General features: G+C 39.9%; 1 protein-coding gene across 4 annotated transcripts in view; it reads left to right on the forward strand.

Moving 5' to 3' along the window:
* Window positions 1–18,058, forward strand: part of LOC135217135 (cadherin-23-like) — a 127,967-nt gene extending 109,909 nt beyond the window's left edge. For 2 of the 4 annotated variants that reach the window (XM_064252842.1, XM_064252845.1), the window contains exons 31-33: window positions 4,516–4,660; window positions 10,838–10,957; window positions 16,814–18,058. In XM_064252842.1, the coding sequence (XP_064108912.1) occupies window positions 4,516–4,660; window positions 10,838–10,957; window positions 16,814–16,961 (413 nt within the window). In that variant the 3' untranslated portion in view covers window positions 16,962–18,058. Of the gene's footprint in view, window positions 1–4,515; window positions 4,661–9,314; window positions 9,506–10,837; window positions 10,958–16,813 lie in introns of those variants that run through there. The other 2 variants (XM_064252843.1, XM_064252846.1) reach the window with 2 other exon arrangements.
* The last annotated feature ends 1,795 nt before the right edge of the window (window positions 18,059–19,853 follow it).

The raw sequence follows: 19,853 nt of genomic DNA on the forward strand, positions 1-19,853 counted from the left end.
GATCTGCGCCCCAGATGTTAGAAGAAAGTAACCTATTCGGTTCATGCCGAATGGTTGCCTCTAGCAATACATGCTTTCTGCAATTTGTTCTAGCAGTGGCAAACTCGAACATGTCTGACTGCACCGTTTGAGTCAGGACTTTGGTTTTCATAAGCTTAAAAATTGGTTCTGAACCATAAGCCATGGTTGCTACCTCAGACATAGCCATCAGGTTGATTGACCTGGCTAGTCGTGTTTTCGAGTCAAACTCCGCTTGAATAAGACTATCAGGGAGCCTGGGCAGCTTTTCACCAAACTGCTCCATAGCACAGTCAGGTTTGAGTTTGCCAGCTGTGAAAGTGTTAGGCAAGTCCTCCCATAATTCTCCAATTGACGGGAGCAACGGAGAAGTGGGGTCTGCTTCTTTCAGCTGAGGCATGGGTTCCCCTTTTTGAGCTGCTGAGATGGTCGACCTCGCTATCTTGGTAAGGAAAGGAGCGGGGTACCTTCGTCCATCGTGAAAATGGTAAAGGGACTTTTGAATGGTTGGATCTTGGTATTCGAACAGTCCATGTCGTCTAGACATCTAAGCCATTCTCGTTGGGCCTGGTCCCGAGAATAGAGGACTGTCTCCTTTGGTACCCTGTCATCTCTAACCATAGCCGAAGGCGTGAGCCTAGCGTAGCCTATGAAGGGAGGCTGTAGGCCTTCCGGGTAGAACTCGAAGTCCTCTATTCTTCGAGTTCCAAACTCCGGTATGGAGATGAGACCATCTTGGAAGGGAGCATATGACGCTACTCTCCAAGGATTGTTCATGGAGAAAGCGGGCGGGGCAGCGAGTCATACGGGGGAAGCTGAGATCCACTAGTGTTAGAGGTTGAGGGAGAGGAGGCAAGAGGGGCTTCTCTTAGGCCGGCTATAATAGTATCCTGAGAAGTTATCCTATCCGACAGGCGAGATATCATATGTTCCATACTCGTCTTAAGGGAGCCTACCAAGTCGCCCACCTGTTGCAACAGGCCAGCATTGGTGTCCAGAGCCGGAGCTGCTGCGGAGGTGGAGGGGAGACTCTGAATAGGCACCAAAGGTAGTGGAACTGGTGATACTGCCGGGGTGCGGGATTTCTCCTTAGGCTTACTCTTTGAGGACTTTGAGCCGGAGCTAGACCCTTTAGACCTGTCTGGGCCGGGATTACGAGCCGGAGACTTACGCGAAGAAGAAGACGAGGACGTCTTCTTCGAGGACGATGACGTCTTAGTCAAGGTCATATGCTTAGACTTGATCTTAGGCCTAACCGAAGCCTCTGGAGGAGTATATAACTCATCACCGGTAAAGCCTGGGAAGGATGGTGAAGTTGCAGGGGTAGAAGAAACAGTCACTCCCAAGGGAGACCCTTGGGTACCTGCATTACTTACCTCGACCAACAGGTCGTCTATACCTACCATAGGTTCAACATTTATATCCAGGGTTGCGACATCCGTGGAGATATCCTGGTCTTGTTCAGTCAAGGAGGCCGCCAGCTGTTGTTGGATAAAGGCAATAGAGGGGTCCGCCTCTACGGGTCGACGTACCCAGTCGCCTTGCCTCCGGGGAAGATTAACAAAGCTAAACGCTTCTCCAGTATGTAGGGCTGACCCTTGGCGGCGTTCTTGCCAAAACCTCCGACCCAGGCCCGCAGGGTAGCCAATGCCGTATCTCTTACTGCCGGAGCCTGTAAGAGAGGATATATTTTAGATTTAAGAACCACTTAAAACTAAAACTTAGGATATAACTTAAACTAGATGCCTTAAGTTAAAGTAATGATGAAAACTTAAGAACTAAAAGAAGCGGAGCGGCATGCGGAGATGGAATACTTACGCCTTCCAAAAGCTGGCTCACCATATCGTAACATATGGTACACGTCTCATGGTACCAGACCTGGATGTCCCCGTGCGGAGTCGCGCATGGAGCATGGGACCGCAAACTTTCGTGTCCACAGGGGGGGGGTCCTGAAGTGTAGCGGAACATCCCGGATGCTCACAGTTGGTGGCCTGTAAGTGGGAAGACACATGAGTATCTTAAAGGGGTAACACTTACAGACTAAGGACAAAAGAACTCCGTTACGTGGCGGAGCTCGGAAAAAAAATTTGGGCATAACCCCTCCCTGCATTGCCTGAATAGGCTATAATCCCGGAGAGATCCGGTAAATACTAAGGGAGGGGTGGGGATGGTTTAAGAAACTTAAGATAAACTTAAAGATAACTTAAACCTACATGCAAGTAACCGGACTAGGTCCAGTGAAGCGGAGTGTAGTAACTCAGCAATACGGTACGGTTAGTAAAGACCTATTGTATGCTCCGGTCCAACTATGGTGGACTATACCCTTCCGCTGGATATCAGGGCTCCGATAGGGAGGAGCTCTAGTAAGGAGGGAAGGGCGAGATGACATACAGACTCGCGCTAACCCGGAGCGACAAGGAAGTAACGGAGGGGGGGAAGGCCAGAGCCCCCCACAACGTACCACCCGGCCGGGCCGAGAAGCGGAGAGGTCGGAACCAGTCAGGGACTGTCGGACTCCCAGGCCCCTCCGGTGGAGGGGAAGGGGGAGGCAGGCTCGGGCATGCTGGGCGAGCAAGGACAGACCGACCCACCCCCGCCCGACTCTATGGGAGAGCGGGAGAGGGGGTGAAGGGGGAGGCGGCAGGCGCCTGGCTGACTCGTGATCACGTAGTGACCACGAGGCGGTAAACTAAGATACGGTAACCAAGCCTAGGCCAACCAACTGATCAGAGAGAAGCTATCGGGAAGCAACCGAAACTGAAAAGCGGTATAGCATATAGGCCCATAGGGCGAAAACCAACTGATCAGAGAGAAGCTATGAGGAAGCGACCGAACTGATCAACGGTAGACTAGGCTCTACGAGCCAGGACCTAGGCTAAGCCAGACGCCAACTAACCTAACAACAACAAAACATAAAAATATAATATATAATAAAATTGAAAGAAAGAAGGTAAAATAGCAGGAGAAAAAATCCAGGAGTGTGCGACTAGCCCGAAGGCAAGTCTACCACTCAAAGCTAGTCAGGGGCCGATACAAAGAACCTGGACTAGGGTCTGGATAGAAAAAGCCTACATAAGGTGAAATACATACATGTATAACAACTTGAGTAGACGTAATAACGCGGATAATCAAAATAGAGCGTAAAATAATAAGGGATGTTCTAGGTATGGGAGACCAAGAACGAACCCAACATGCGGCAGGACCATGCTGCCATGCTTCCAGCCCCCGAGAACGTATCTATACCTAAAAAACGGCAAATACCGTCTCGGGGACGGAAAGAACTCGCTAACCGTAAATACTGAGTACTTAACTTAGCTGCTGCAATAGCTGCACGCTCCATTATCGAAAAATCCGAAGAAAGGGCACAAAAAACACAGAGAGAAAAATAGCACTTGTGATTCGTGCGAGCTAACGAAAAAGGATGGCCACTAGAGGCGCAGCAGTCGCAAGCATGGGATGGTGTAGTAGTAGTACGAGCTGCTCCCTTTGTGGGACGGCTCCCCTCTTGGAGGGTTTTGTAGTGGGAGATTTCTATTGGCATTTGGCTCGTGGTAGTGGTCTCACTCGCCTAGTGTTCATACCGACACCCTCTATAGAGGGTGAGCGAGTCAGTCATACTGACCTTTTTCTTTATTTTATTTATTCTCTGGTATGTTAGTACATTTACCCTAGAAATAATAGATTAAAGGATATTTCGCGCAAGCGACACGAGCTGAGCCCAGAAAAGGTGGATAACAAAGTTGTCATGAATATTCGTGGCTCTGGACTTGAGACAAGTTATACTTTAAGGCCTTTTAAATTTAAATCAGGTGCATGTATAGTGAATTTCAGACATAATATTTTACTTGCTGTTGAATTACAGATAATATAGAATATCTCTCTTGTCTTTGAAATGAAGCAGATTTTTGTATTAATTTCATTGCAGTATTTTCATTATATCCTGTGGTTATTATTACAGTTAAAGTAGACAGATGTTTTGAAAATATTTGAGTCAATAAAAATTTTTTTTAGTACACCAGACGTTAATCTTGACAATTCATTTGAACCCTTGTTATTACTGTAATTTGTTCACTGGTTCCACTTTACTCTAAAGTGTTCAATTTTTGTTTTACCCACAGTTATTGTCATCTTTACTTAGCTTTGTAAGCCAAAAATGATTGTATATTCTCTTAACTATAAAAACTGTAATGTCTCTTTGAGGCTTGAATTGGAATACGTATATAAAATTTAGGCCAAAGGCTGAGTACTAGGACCTTAGAGGTCACTCAGTATTGAAAATAATGTTGAAACAATTATTAGGAGAGGGTGAAAAGTAAGAATGAAGAAAGAATATGAACGGGGATATAGTAATCGTCACAAATAAAATGTTGTGGATCTTTTCCTAAGCTTTTCTTTTCATGTGGGTATTACATATAGATTAAAAATAGTAAAGAATATTGTATGAAATGTTTCAGATCAGTTTTCCATTGTGTATAACTATACTTTCAATTGTTTCAGGTTCTCATGATAATGGTCTGAACAGATCATCAACAGTCCCAAACACAAACATCCACAGTGTTGAGGGTAGTAATCCTATCTGGATGTCTGGCTTTGATAATGACTGGTACAAAGATGAGGATTCACTTAGGTATCAACAGTTTCAGTGAGTTTTGCACCGCTTTTTGTTTGTCTTCTTGTTTTGATGCCTTTGTTGTTTTTTATGTTTAATTTCTGTTTTGCAGTTATGTAGATTAAAATAGAGCAAACATTCCTTTGTGTTATTACTTCAGGAATGAGTTTTATGAGTAAAATATAGCACAGCTTAGCACATACTGTATTCGCATATCCACTTCAAAGCTTAGTACAGTATGTACATAGTATATCCCCTAGAGCAATTTATTTATGTAGTTACTTTCATATATCAAGACCCGTCATAAATGTATCTAGAGATAGTAACTTACGTATTTCAATCTTCCAAGAGGGAAAAGAAGTTTTGCATAGCCTTGTCTTTACAGAACGTACATACTTGTAGTGGCAAGCTTAGTGATCCCACTTTATAAAAGATTTTTCGTGCCATAATGCATGGGATATTGTAGTTTATAGAATTATACCTTCTGGTCTTTTTAGCTCTCCATTTTTAAAACGATGATGTTAGATAAAGAGCAAGAGATCAATTTTTGGAGCTACGAGGGGTGGCTATAAAGGGTGACTTTCTCTTGGTAATGATAGTTTCTTTGTTGATTCAATTCCAATTAAAAATATAGGTGGTAAAACTTCAAAACAAGAGTGATACAGTGTGTAACATATAGGAGGGATGAAAGGACAATGATTATTCCAATTTTCCTCCCGTTTTAGTGATTGTGTACATTAGTCAGTTGAATACCGTTTTAGTGATTGTGTACATCACTCAGTTAAGTAACAAAATTGCTTCTATCCCACTTTTTTTGAATAGATTAAATAATAATAATAAGAGTTATAATAATGGATAACATTTTTGAAAACTTTTGCGATAGGGTTTCAACATTTTACAGGTGGCAGTTTTTTGTATTTTTTACAGTTTAGAAAATAGTATTGGTAACCTTAATTTAAAATATTTCAGTCTTAATGTATCCCTCTTGGAGATTTTTATGTAAATTTAGGCATTGCTTTTTTATATATACTGCAGTAGTTGTTTTGCTCACTTGTCCTTATTTTCGTCTTTTTGTTAAGTAATGTTATTTGCACAGAAGTGCACTGAAAAGAATACTTTTTAAAATTTTTTATTGCTCACTTGTCTTACATATTTGGTTTTGTCTATTATTGCTCACGTGTCCTTGTTTTTGTCTTTTGTTAAGCAATGTTATTTGTGCAGGAGTGCACTGAAAAGAAAATATCTTTATAAATTCTGTATTTATAAGCTTAAATGCATTGTTTTATTGTAATTATGTAAAAGAATTGCTTAAATATATTTTAATCATTTAATGTATTCACATGAAGTTATATTCTTAGAGTACTATCAAATGCTGTATTTTTTACATCTTTATATACATATGAAAAAGATGAAGCTATATATTTAGGACTAGTATATTAAAGAGAAATCTGTCTGCTATCTCTTTTAAATTTAAAAAAAATTTAGAGTTAGGAGATTACTTTCATTCATTTCTGCTTCAGGTGTTGTAGGTCATCACTGGAAACATACACTAAAGATTAAATTGCTTATTTTTAGGCCATTAATTTTTATATGTACAATCATAACTTTTCTTTTACAGAACTTAAGCTCACTGAGAAATGAAGATATGTAACTGGTTTTCAAAAGGATCTTTTTTAATTGTTATTGGCTATTGCATTCCTACACAAATACAAATTATTATTTCACATATTCCTTTAACTTTCCCATTAGTGCTGTTGTCAGCACATCTAAGATGGAGTAACTAATATCCAAAACAAGTGATGGTGTTTTATTAGTTTTAGCAGTTTCATGGTAGCAAACCCCCCCAAAAAATTGCACTCGGTTCAGTTCTTTGAAGTTAGTCTAGCTGTTTCCCAAACTTTGCTTCCCATTATTCAGTTAGCTCTTCTCTCACAGATGCTAATACTCCTGATCCTGTACACATACTCTCAAATACTGTACCAACTCACTATTCTTTTAAGGACAAAAAGGGTTCTGGCATTCTTACAGTCTAGCAAGACATTTGTCCTGTGGATTATACTTGCACAGTTCCTTGCAGAATTTGTAAACTCTATACCTGCATCTTGTAGTCCAATGCTAAACATTTTTAAAAGCACGAGTGAAACACCCTCGTTCCTCATCACTGTTGTAGTTGTCAGTCAACCCTTTTATCATTCCCACTCAGAGTAAATCAAGGGCTGTAATGTCAAGACAGGTTGTTTGTCTTGAAGTCTGAAGAAGCCACCAAGTCAGAGCTTTTGAAACCTTATATTTCTGTTCCAAAGGATGAGATTACACTATCTGTAAAGCAAGAATTGAGGCTTTACACAGGAGAAACATTATTCTCTAAGCTAGGGAGATGGCCTTTAAAGCCTACGTTTTCTTAGTAAAATTGGGCGTGACAGTCTCCCACTAATATAATTATGGCCAGGTTTTCCTTGAAGAGACATTCAGTGGTGCCTATTTCTGAAGCTGTATTGGTAACAGAATGGGAGAGGAAAAGGTTAGGTTGCTGTCTCTTGGGTCAGTTCTTTGGCAACCAAACACAGGCTCTGTGCATCTGCTTTTGGCTGCAGAGATCACCTTTAGCTTCTGCAGTCTGCCTAGGTAAAAAATACTATCACAGAGCTAGTCAAAGTCATTGTAAAAGGTTTGTTTGTATACAGCTGAGCCAATTGGGCCTCCATAATCTTATATCTCTGGTGGAAACATCTCTGGTCCTTCTCTGAGAACGAGGGAGAAATAGAGGATGATCAACAGAAAAAGCATTTGTGCCTCAAGGACCATGATCGGTCCATTAGCAATTAGCTTTGCATGGGCCTACTATTCCATTTATGGGTACCCGAAAAACAGGATTTATAACCTCTTAAGAAAGAAAGGGACTGGAAGGGAGAATCTGAGATCATTTGCTAATTGGACTATCATGCTTGTAATGCTCATGTAGCTGCCTACATAAGTTTCTGCTACCACATTCAGTAATCACATACTGTACTCAATATCCATACAAAACATTTAGTGCTTCAAAAGTTTCTTTTTCCTGTGGTTATTTCTGTAGATTTGTTTGTTTGTATGGTGTTTTTACATTGCATGGAACCATTAGTTATTCAGCAACAGGACCAACGGCTTTACGTGACTTTCGAACCACGTCGAGAGTGAACTTCTATCACCAGAAATACACATCTCTGACCCCTCAATGGCATGGTTGAGAATTGAACTCGCAGCCACCGAGGTGGCAGGTAAAGACCATACCAACCACGCCTCTGAATATATAAATTTGAATGGTTGTGGCTGCTAGACAGGCTCTGTTCGTGGGTCCAATTGTAGAGGGTTTGCTTATTCCTGGGGTCACTTGGGACAAGATGAAGTAAATACTCGTCACATTTCCCTTTTATTTACAAATAAATATAAATATACCCTTACATACAATCACTAACATTCACATTCATGCACTTATAATAAATGAACTTAGTATACTAAATTTAACCTATATCCTACACCCAGTGTTGTAAGTACTGTTGGTGTTGTAAGTACTGTTGCATACAATGCTACACCTACTGTTCATAATAGTACAATAATTCTGTCAGAGTTTCACGGGTAGGTAATATATATATTCCCAAAACTAAAGTGAACAAATTCAGTAGGCATCCCATATCACAAGTAAGACTATAAATTCATTAAGAGTCTTATTATCTACCCTTAAAAAATGACAAATTTTCTAAGACAATATGTATTTTTCATAGCTACAAACCATTTGGGTATGCTTTGAATATCGCTCCCTTGTTTGGTCGTCAGTAGCTTACTTGCATCTTGAAATTGCTGACCAAAACTAAATTCTAGAAACTTTCTTATCCCAGCTCTTGCTATTAATCTTTCATTTTTTTTTCCCCTCTCACACCCTCTGATTCCATGTGCCCTCAACAATGACCTGGCTTGCTTTTAGAATTTTGACTGTGCCCTTGTCGGTTTCTGTAAATTTGTACCTATTTGATTTCTGTAAATTTGAATCCATCCATCAGGCATTATATTTTGAAGGACCAAATATGTACTGTACTGTAAATAATGTTTTAATTATGAGAATATGACAAATTTTTTTAATCAATTTGTATTATTCACAGCTAAAAAACCTGAGGTCTTAATAATAGGATAAATCTTCTAGTGCTAGATGGAAAATGGTAAAAGCAATCAAAGATTCTAAAAACAAGGAATCTGTGTCATCTGGCAACTCCTGCATATACGCGGTGGATGTTTGTTCTTCGACCAAGCTCAGAACCCCCCCAATATGCCAGTTGTTCTTTTACCGCCATGGAGACGAATTTTCTTCGCTCTCCTTTTCCAAGCCAGTTTTTTTATTGTAGCCTGCGCTTTATTTCTTTTTATTCAGCCTAGAAGTTTTGTGGATGTCAACGTGTTAGACAAACCTTCTTTGTTGCCATGTTGAACTTCCTTGGGACAGATGCTGTAGCCATATATACGTATTCAACTGCATTTGCATCACTTACGTTATGGTTGATGGCTAGTCCGTCTCCTAAGAGAGTATTGCACCTTGAGAGAGACAAGAACCCTTACTTAGCTTTAGTGTTTTTATTTGAAAATTGAGTATTGACATATATGTTTTTATGTATCTTTCACACATGTCTGGGGACTTTGTACTAATGTTTTAGTCTTTCAGAATGTGTGCGTTGCGGGAGTAGTTAATGACTGCATTACCTCTAAAAAAACATAATGAACTACAGTATGTTTTTTAATGATAAATTGACGTCAAACTATTGATTAATGCACCAGATTTTTCAAAACTTCACTCAGATCATCGCTGTACATACTTTATTACTGCAGCTCTACATACCAAGGTGTGAAACTTTTATTTAGACTGATAACACCATCCTTTATGTAGACAGTATCTGTTTAAAGAATGTAGAGGCACTTCTTATAAAAAGCTTTAGGTTTAGCGGAAAAATGACAAATTTTTAAACAATTTGTATTTTTCATAACTTAGAAACGTGAGGTCTTAACAGTAGGATAATCTTCTTGTGCCAGCTGGAAACCAGTTGAAAACAATCAAATATTGTAAAGCAAGGAATCTGTGACACCTGCAACTCGTCTATATGAGGTGGGAGCTGGTCACCAACCAGGCATAGAACCCTGTGATGTGTCAGTCTTTCCCCCAACCCAGGAAAAGAGAGAGGGGGGGCTACAGGTGGGCAGTAAACGTTTAGACCTCAGGTTTGTAAGCTATGAAAAATACAAATTGTTTAAAAATTTGTGTCTTATTCATAAGCGGAACAAACCTTTGGCCTTATACTTGGAGTTTACCCACCTGACCACCCTTCCTAGAAGAATGAGTTCTAAAAATGGAGGTTCAAGCCCGTGAAAGAATAGACAATCGAAAATCTAAAACATCAGCTGTCTGGGTTGAAATACAATGATATATGGCCATAGTCATTGCATTCCAGGAACAAAAGAAAATTGCATGTTCAAGCAACAAATCATGCAAGCCACAGAGGTTTGTCACCACTCCCCTTGCTAGAGAGAGGAGCACTTGCTACACCCTACTCACCTGTATCAGACCAGGACCTGATTCAGACCAGTTCCAGCATATGACATGTTAATTCTTCAACCAGCCCAAAAGAAGAAGAAAGGAAAAAAAAAAGAGAAAGAAAGAGGCTAGCCAACTCATTCATTTTCTCTTCCACACACTTACCTTAGATAAGATACAAACTGTCCTGCCAGGGGCACTGGGTGAATTACACAACTTGTTGGGCAGCCACCACTGGAGCCAAGGAAAAAGTGTCCAAAGACCTGTGGGCAACATCCTTTAGGTAAAAGGAAGTGAACATGGATTGACCTAGCCAAGACCCAGCACTCAAAAGTCTATGAACAGACAAGCTTTTCTTAAAATGCTTGAGAGGAACCTATACCTCTGATGTCATGTGCCATAGCTTGCACAGCCTCAATGGATGGTGAACTTTGGTTTCGGAACTAATTGATGGTGAACTTTGTTTTTGGAACTAATATATATGTATAACTTAATAATATTTTTTATATCGGTGCTACATTTTTGTTTAAATATTAGTTGTAGCCAATTTCTTCAACAGTCAGAAACGTAATGGTATTGTGGCTAAACATCTTACCTAATACATATACTATTTTCTAATAAGTCCCAGTGTTTATTTGTTGTGTTCTTTCTCTTTACAGTCAGCAAAGTGAAGGTAATGACAGCTTAGATGACAATGCTGTGGATACTTCCCTTTCTCCAAGAGTTGACAGGGACATGCCATACATAACGTCGGCGAATGTTTCTAACCCATTGTCACGGTTAGTAAATTTACACTTTTCCTGTGCAGCATTTTTTCTCTTGCAACTATTAGTATTAGATAGAATCTGACTTTATTCGTAGTTGAATACCAAAACCTAAGGTATTCAGTTCATGCATTAGTGAGTCATAATGACTGTGAGTTAACTTCAAAGATTTCAGTGATACTTCTGTGTAGCATATTAAGATCTTTTAAATATATATTCACTATAAATTGCATTACTCAGAGACTTCACAATATGATTGTTGTATGTGAAGGAAGTAGTGTGTTGTGTGGAGGTACATATTAAGTTTAATTAATTATTAGGGGTAACCTAGGGCAAGAAGAGGTAAAGCATTTTATACTTTCCCCTTTTTTTCAGGGATATAAATACATACACATCACAAACATTCACATATAACTGTAATAATAAACTAACTCATTACTAAACTTAACTAAAATCTGCACATTCTCAAGTCATACAAAATATTTAACAAATACTATTGTGAACAAAAATGCCACCTTTAAAAAATATATTTTTAAAATCATTTAAATTTTTCCTAGGTATAGAAAACAGAGCTTTTTACAGTACGTATATAGAAGTATGTACCCTCAACACAAGCTGGAAGGTCACTGAACTTATTAACAAGGGGGTTAACTGGTGATTTTGGGGAGTGAGGGTGGGAATACCCTACTCACCAACCTTCTTTTGGATAGAGCAGGATGATTAAGTGGGATTGTGATAAAAGGTAAACCCATCGCCATTTACATAATGGGATGTCATCTCTTTCAACTGACTTGGAGTTGAAGAGTTGAATCCTGCTTGGAATTGTCACACTTCCCACTGCGTGCAAGCAGGGATGCGATAATCCTGTAACCTCTTACTCTGTATGTGGGGTGAATGAGCAGTAAGGGCCTGGGCCTGAGTGAGACTGAGACAGGACACTCACTCAAGAAAAAATTCAACTGGAGAAACATAACCTGCTGACAGGTATTTCAGTCAGGGACAGCTAATTCTGGTTAAAACCAAGTAATGGGTCCAGAATCGAGCTCTATACTTGCTTCCTCATTCATTAAAAGGGAGAGTGGAGGGAAATGCACCATATAGACTATGCTTCGACCGAATACTTGAAGTGTGGTTACCTATACTTGACTGATATTTCAGCCTAGGTGCCACTCCAGAAAGACAGAAGGGAAGAGTGTGTGTCCAGCCACAGCATTCATTAACCCTGACTGCACTAAACTAAAGTACTCAGACGAGTCTCCTGTCTGTCTAAACAGAGCTGGGTGACTACACAAGCTGATGAGCAGCCACCACAGATCACAAGGAGAAAGCATCCAGGGACTTATTGGCAACATCCCTCAGGTAGAATGAGGTAAGGGATGTTTACTTTCACTAGAAACCTGCCCTCAATGCTCAGAAAACAGAAAATTCACTAAGTCTAAGGACTGGTGAACACCCTGAATTTATGGGCTATCATATGAGAAACGTGAGAGACAGCGTCTTCAAAGGAGACACAAGCTTGTTAGCTACCTTGCATTGCCAGCAAGGGTATTTATGGACACCTTATGCTTGCTTGTACCAACTAAAAAGGTACTGCCTCTCTCAAGAGCACAGGTCCTTTCAGCTTGTATCAGGTGTAAGATGCATCCTGTCTGGGTAATTACAAACTTAAGTCTCAGAGGAAGGGTTAAACAAACTTTCAAATCTCCCAACATGAACTGACAAACTCTGAGATTTCACCATAAACTCAGGACCAAAAGAAAGAGACCCTATCCCTCAGGAGAAATCTACCTTGGGGGACAAAACTGTTCAAAACTTTTCATGCCTCAATAACTCTAACAAGACAGGAAAATTCAAGCTCTCCAGTCTGAAACCAGGCAAATGGCCGAGTGGAAGCATTACATTAGGAAATGACTGGAGGTTGCTCAGCAAAGGTGAACTAGGAAGTCTGTGATTTTGTGAACAGACACTGACCAGAGAAAGTCAGCAGATCTGGATGCCACTTGACTTGAGGCCAGGAGGCCAACAAGGAATAAGCATTATCATCTTGAAAGCTGGGGTGGGGTGATAAATAAATTTGATAGCTTGACAAAACAGGTATCACCCAATGAAACTGATTGAATGACAGAATATGCTTCCAGATTGTCTCAGGGATGAGAATGGAACTGAACAGAATACTAAAGGCTTTCTGTTCAGACTAGAAGCAAATACCTCTGCCTTTTCAAGGAGGCAAGAACTACTCCATCCATAAAACCTAAACCCAGCAACTAAGCTAGCCTGCTAGAACATTCTACCCTGGCAGACAGCTTGACAGCATATCTGACCATCCCACTCATGCACCTACAAATAACACCTTGAAAACTGGAAGCAAAACCATCCATTTTTGTGGGGTATATGCCACCATGCATATCAGCACTGCCAAGTGACTTATCAAATGCTATTTGCAAGGATAGCAATGCTCCTTGCATTTCCAAAACATTAATATACAGATGCACACATTACTTTAGTAGCCAAAAGATGATATTTTTGAACCTCTTTTCTTGTTCCAGCCCGTGCTAACAAAGTCTTCGACAATCAGGCCTGAGATGTCGAGTCCTTTAAGATAGCTTTGCAGAATCCTAACAGGACAGAAGTAATTCCTCTGGATTGTTACCAACAAAATCAGTCAGGGAGGGGCTCAAGAAGGACTCAAATCTATCATCGGGCACTGAAAGATTTTGAGTTTTGGCTACAAATTCGAAGGATACCTACCCCCAACCCTTCTAGTGTTGGACACTAAAAAGAGAGGCCATGGCCATCTTGAGAGTCAAATTTCTGTCTCATGAACCTCGTAAGGGTTCATATGGTGAACAAGTGATGTTGCTAAGGACCAGTGTCAGGTCCCTGTAAGGAGGTTATAGCTCTCTTGAGGGACAAGACTGCTTGAAACTCTTGAGGAGGAAAGGTCTACCCACCCCTTTCAAACATAGAACAAGCCCTAGACCAACCCTGAGACCCTTAAAGGTGGACAGAGGAAAACGAGGAAGTTGGCTACTTGTTGAATAGAAGTTCTGACCTGAGAGAAACCCTGTTGACAACACCAGACATAGTAGACAGCCCATTTCCCTTACACAGATGAAGATTTCCTGAGATACCCAGACATCTTTGTTGCTGCTCTGTGAGAAAAGCCTTTTCCTCACAGGAGATACTGGAAGTCTTCAACCATGAAGAGATAGGGACCCTATTGGCCGGTGAAACCTATTTATTTATGGTTGGCAAAGGATGTTGTGCCAGGGGAAAATATCTCTTGAGCCTCTTGAGAGCCAGACGATTGGGAAACCACTCAGCATGTGGCCACACTAAGGTCGTCCTGAGATTCCTGGAACTCATTAGTGGTCTGTTCAGGACCTGACGGATTGGGCAGAACAGAGCGAAGGTGTACACCTTGAGATTGTCCCAAGGGTGCTGAAGAATGTCTTCCCCCAAGGCGAAAGGATCCAGGACCACCGAGAAGTAGACCTCCAGCTTCCTGTTGAAGCAGGTGGTGAAGAGGTTTAACATGGATGCAGAGACCACTCCATACCCAGGACTTGACTCCAACAACTTAGTTTGTTGGCCACTACATTCCTTCTGCCCAGAATGTAACTGGCCACAAGCTCCACCGAGTTGTCGTTCATCCACTGGTGGATCTCTACTGTCAACAAGTGGAGCTGGCAAGACACCAGCCCTCCCCCTCCCCCTTGTTCACATAGGCCACCACAGTGATGTTGTCTGACATCAGAATGGCTGAGTGACTGTCCACCCTTTCTCAGAACTCCTTCAGACGATGTGAAGCAGCTTGTTCTCTGCACTCCATATACCTGACTAAGAGCACTTCCAAATGACTGCCCCAACCTTCGGTGGAAGCATCCGAGAAAAGGAGTAGATCCGGTGGGGGTGAGTGTAGCAGAACTCCTACCGTAAGGTTCTGATTGTCCAACCACCAATGTAGGTCTCTTTTTACCTCTTCCAACAGAAGTATCTGCTGCTGAGGGGAACTCCAACCGGTGATCAGAACTCCTTCAGCCTCCACTGCTGAAAACGAATTTGGAGACACCCATGAGTGACCAGCCTCTCAAGGGGTGACAAGATGCCAAGGAGAACTTGCCACTGGAGAGCTGGTTGCTCGATCTGAGCAAGGAAGGACAGAGCCACTGCTCTGAACTTCTGCAATCTCTGGTCCGCCAAAAACCCTCGATGCTGCTGTATCTATTACCATACCCAGGTAAAGAATCCTATGGCTGGGAAGCAGATTGGACTTCTCCAGGTTTACTATGCTGCCTAGGACCTGACAAAACTGGAGAAGATGGTCCCTGTCCCGACCAACTTCTCCCTGGAACTTGCTAAGACCAGCCAATCATCAAAGTATCTCAACAGGCGAAACCCCTGAGCAAGGCCCCATGTCAAAACCAGGGTAAAGGCCCATGTGAACACTTGAGGGGCTGTAGTCAAACCGAAGCAAATGACCTTGAACTGGAACACTTGCTTTCCAAGGCTGAAGCGAAGGAATTTCCTAACGAAGGGAGAATTAGGATTTGGAAATAAGCATCTTTCAAGTCTCTCGACAGCATGAAGTCATTCTGCCTTACTGTTGCCAAAACCATCTTGGGTGTCTCCACCCTGAACTTTGTCTTCCTGATGAAGTGGTTCAGCTTGGAAAGATCTATCACTGGTCTACAATCGCCCATAGCCTTTGGCACCAGGAAGATCCAACTGTAGAACCCTGCTGAAGGATGATGAACTTCCTCCACTGCGCCCTTGTCCATCTTCAACACTTCCTCCTTGAGGGGTAAATGCTCGGAGAGCCTTGAGCTGCAGTCAGGTTGAGGAGGGGACGTTCTGAGAAAGGAGGAGGAAAGTTGAAAGGTAGTAGATACCCCAAGGACATCTACTACCCACTTCTCCGCTCCGTGGTATTGCCTGCCAGGCAATCCCCCCTCCCCCGGGCAAAAGATAGGGAGTGGCATCCTCTTTTTTAATGTTTAATGTGTATATTGTGCTAGGAGTTATATTTACAAGCGGGGGTTGTACATGATCATGAAATTGTAAAGAGATTTACATAAATAATATCCTCTTGCTGCTAGGACTGCTAGGATTATGACTTATCGCTACTTTCACTAAGTATTGCATTTCAGGTTCAGTTTACATCTTCCTTTATGGTGATTGTTACCTAATCCATTAATTCTCCACGAGTTCATTTCTATGTTACACCTTTGGTTACCATTGATCATTACAATCATTCTATTATGTAGTTACTTTTAGTTAGATTGCCCTATCTAATTCTCCAGTAGTTTATTCCTGTATGTTACATATTTGGTGACCATTGATCATTACAATTATACCCTATCTAGTTAAAGTAATATTTTTATCAACAAATAATTGTAGGTGTATATGAAAGACTGCTCTACTTGCTTCAACAGTACATACTGTAGTAATTCAAGAAGTTATCCACTAATAAAACTCTTATTTTAATATCTGACTCTCCAAGCTTTACTGTGTGCAGCTGTAATTATTTAATGATTATGGGTGATATTATTATAACAGTTACATTTTTTTGTTTGTAGTAGGCCTTTGCATGGATACAGGGTAAGTTGATAACTTAGGCAGCTGAGCTAATTTTGTATGTAGTATTACATAAAGTTTATCCAAGTAGATGAAAGATATAGTATTACATAAAGTTCATCTAAGTAGTAGAGAGGTAGAAAGCACATTTTTGACAACTAGAAAATTATTAAATTGCTTATATCTAGCAGGTTTAGTTTATCTACCACGTTTAATTTGTCATATTTACGTATTGTCTTTTACTAGACCCTAATTAATGAGCCAATTTGTTTAACAACACTTTTTATTCTTCAGGGAGTCGAGTACGGTGGGTTCTAATGCCCAGCTGACCAATCATGAGCAGCGCAACATCAGTGACACCTATCGTGCCAATCTTTATCAGACATTCCACAAAATAGCCAATCCTCTTGTTGACAAGAAACTAGAAACTACAGAACTTTGACAAAAAATATACAAATTAAACCAAAGTTATTGTTGAAGAATGTTTTGGGCAGTTATCATCTATATGTAAATGTATATAAAGTAAATAATGTTCCTGTGAGTGCTTTATTTTTGTGTGGAGTGCCCATTCACATTACATATGCATATTCCATGCATGGATCCATAGAAATTTTAGAAACTGCTGACTTCCTCTTAACATGGAAATGTTTAACTACTTTATGCAGAAATGTAACTGATTTTGGAATGCAGTTGTGATTCTTTAATCATTTATATTATGACTGTATTGTACAGTCTTCACATTACCTAATTACAAATTCCATTTGAAATGGTGCTGAAGTTTTGGTTATCGCAACCAAAATCATTATTTTTGAATGTGTGACTGATTTTGTACTCTTGTATATATATGTTTAGGATATGTATGCTATGAACAATATTACAAAGTTCCATTCCTGTAATGAATCTATTTTAGGAATTTTGTTCAGTATGGTGCAAGTTGTTCATTGCACACATTAATGATAGTGCTGTAGCTGTGTTGAAGTCATATGGTATATTGTTATGCTCAAATAATTGTTCTTTGATTACTATAAATAGCATTGTTTGTATCAGTTAAATTGCAATTTCCCTTTTTTCACATAAATGTCTTTTACATATTTCAAACACTATTCAAATTTTGTATCCTGTTAGTCAGAGTTTAAATCCCCATTTTTTCACATAAATGTCTTTTACATATTTCAAATACTATTCAAATTTTGTATGCTGTTAGTCCGAGTTTAAATCCCCATTTCTGTTAACCATATCAATACTTAAAATTTACATTCACTGGCTTAGGTATTTTAAAAGCTATGATTATGATTGAGCTATCCTGCATTTACAAGACAAATACAACGACTTTCTGTGTCTGCAGATAATTTTGTACTCTACGGTGTAAATAGTATCTTTATATAAATGAGCATTATCAGTGTGAATTAAGTCTTGTTCAGTTTCCAATTATGTACTGTATATGATACAACGAACCTGTAATAAGTATGTTATTTAAGATAAAAATTATTAAATATAAACTTGATTTTATGTTCTCCCTAATAAATTATTTTGCATTCATGTGGATCATACTTCACCTAGTCAAAATGCCAATGGAGAGATTAGGTATTTCAGTTTTCTATTCAGTCTGTCCATCTCTATACTGTATTATATCTTCTTACAAATTTAAATGCCATTCATTCTTTTACAGTGACCTACCTAACAGCTTTATATTTTATTAATGTTTAAATGTAATTGTTTGAGGAAAAAATCAAAGCTATTAAATCTATGAGCTAGTGTGAACACGTTTGCATCCCTCAGCACCATAAAGTATAGCCACATAATAGCAAACAGCCAACAAATATTCCTCTCAATTAAGATCTAAATAAAATAATTTTGCAAAAAAAAAAAAAAAATTAGGTTATATAACATGATTATTTATATTTATATATAAATGGATGTATGTATGTGTGTGCCACACACTTTTGACACTCATTGAACAATTTAACCAAACTCGGTATACATATGCGTAACTGAGCATCAGGGAAAGAATATGGGGGGTGGGGGGTAGACATCACTGGAAACAAAAGGGGTGATAAGTAAAAATAACTGGAAATGACAGATATTAATGCCTAACCCATTGTTTTTGCAGTCGCCAAGGTGTATAGTGACACATCCTATGCCCTTAAAGGCCAAGTTCAACCCCAATACGGAGATAGGAAGAGGGGTGACAAGTAAAATAACTGAAAACAACAGATAGTGTTTAATCCATAGTTTTTGAGGTCGCTGAGTTTATAGTGACACTCCTGATGCCATTTAAAAGTACAAGTTCAGTCCCAATAGGAAGGGGGTGACATGTAAAAAAAATGAAAGCAACAGATATAAATGTCTTGTCCATAGTTTTCGAGGCTGCCGAGATGAATAGTGGTGCTCCTAATGCCCTTTAATTCCTTGTTCAGCCCTGATAGGGTGGGAAAGGGTGACATAAAAAAGAAAGCCAGAAACAACATACATATTAGTGTCTAATCCAAAGTTTTTCAGGTCGCCGAGATGAATAGTGACACTTTCGGTGCCCTTTAAGTCCAAGTTTAATACAAATAGGAACTGGGGAGAGGGGGTTGAGAACAGGTGGGACGGAGATGACGTGAAAATAACCAAAAAATGACAGATTTTAATGTCTAATCCATAGTTTTAGAGGTTGCTGGGATGAATAGTGACACTCCCAATGGCCTTTAAGTCCAAGTTCAGCCCTGATAGGAAGTGGGGGGGCCGTGTGAGAACGGGTGGGAAGGGTATGAAGTAAAAATAACCAAAAACAACAAATATTAGTGTATAATTTATAGTTTTCAAGGTCACTGAGATGAATAGTTACATGGCCAGTGTCCTTTAAGTTCAGCTCCAATAGGAAGAAGAGATGGGAAGGTGGAGACATCTAAAAATAACTGAAAACTACAGATATTTTTATTACTAATCCAAAGCTTTTGAGGTCGCTGAGATGAATGTGACACTCCTGATGTCTTTTATGTCCAAGTTAAGCCCCAATAAGAATGAGGGGTGGGAAGTGGTGAAATGTAAAATGTCAAAAATGCTGGGCAACGTAACTAATACAATTATCTTAACAGGAAAGGGAGAGAGTAGACAGGGTTTGGGAGGAAAGACAGACAGTTTGTTGGTTGTCATTCAGTTTTCCCAGACTGGGCTGGGTTGGTCAGCTAGTATTTTATAATTATGAATTCTTTATATCAGTCAAGACATTTCACATCAAATTTCATGGATCAATTAGTAAGGTTTTGTGATTAATCACACACAGTAAACTTTGATCTTTGTTTACAATGTGAGGCATTCTGTTGAAACAAATTCTTTGACAAGGAGCTAA

The sequence above is a fragment of the Macrobrachium nipponense genome, chromosome 7, assembly GCF_015104395.2.
Source record: "Macrobrachium nipponense isolate FS-2020 chromosome 7, ASM1510439v2, whole genome shotgun sequence".
Classification (NCBI taxonomy): domain Eukaryota; kingdom Metazoa; phylum Arthropoda; class Malacostraca; order Decapoda; family Palaemonidae; genus Macrobrachium; species Macrobrachium nipponense.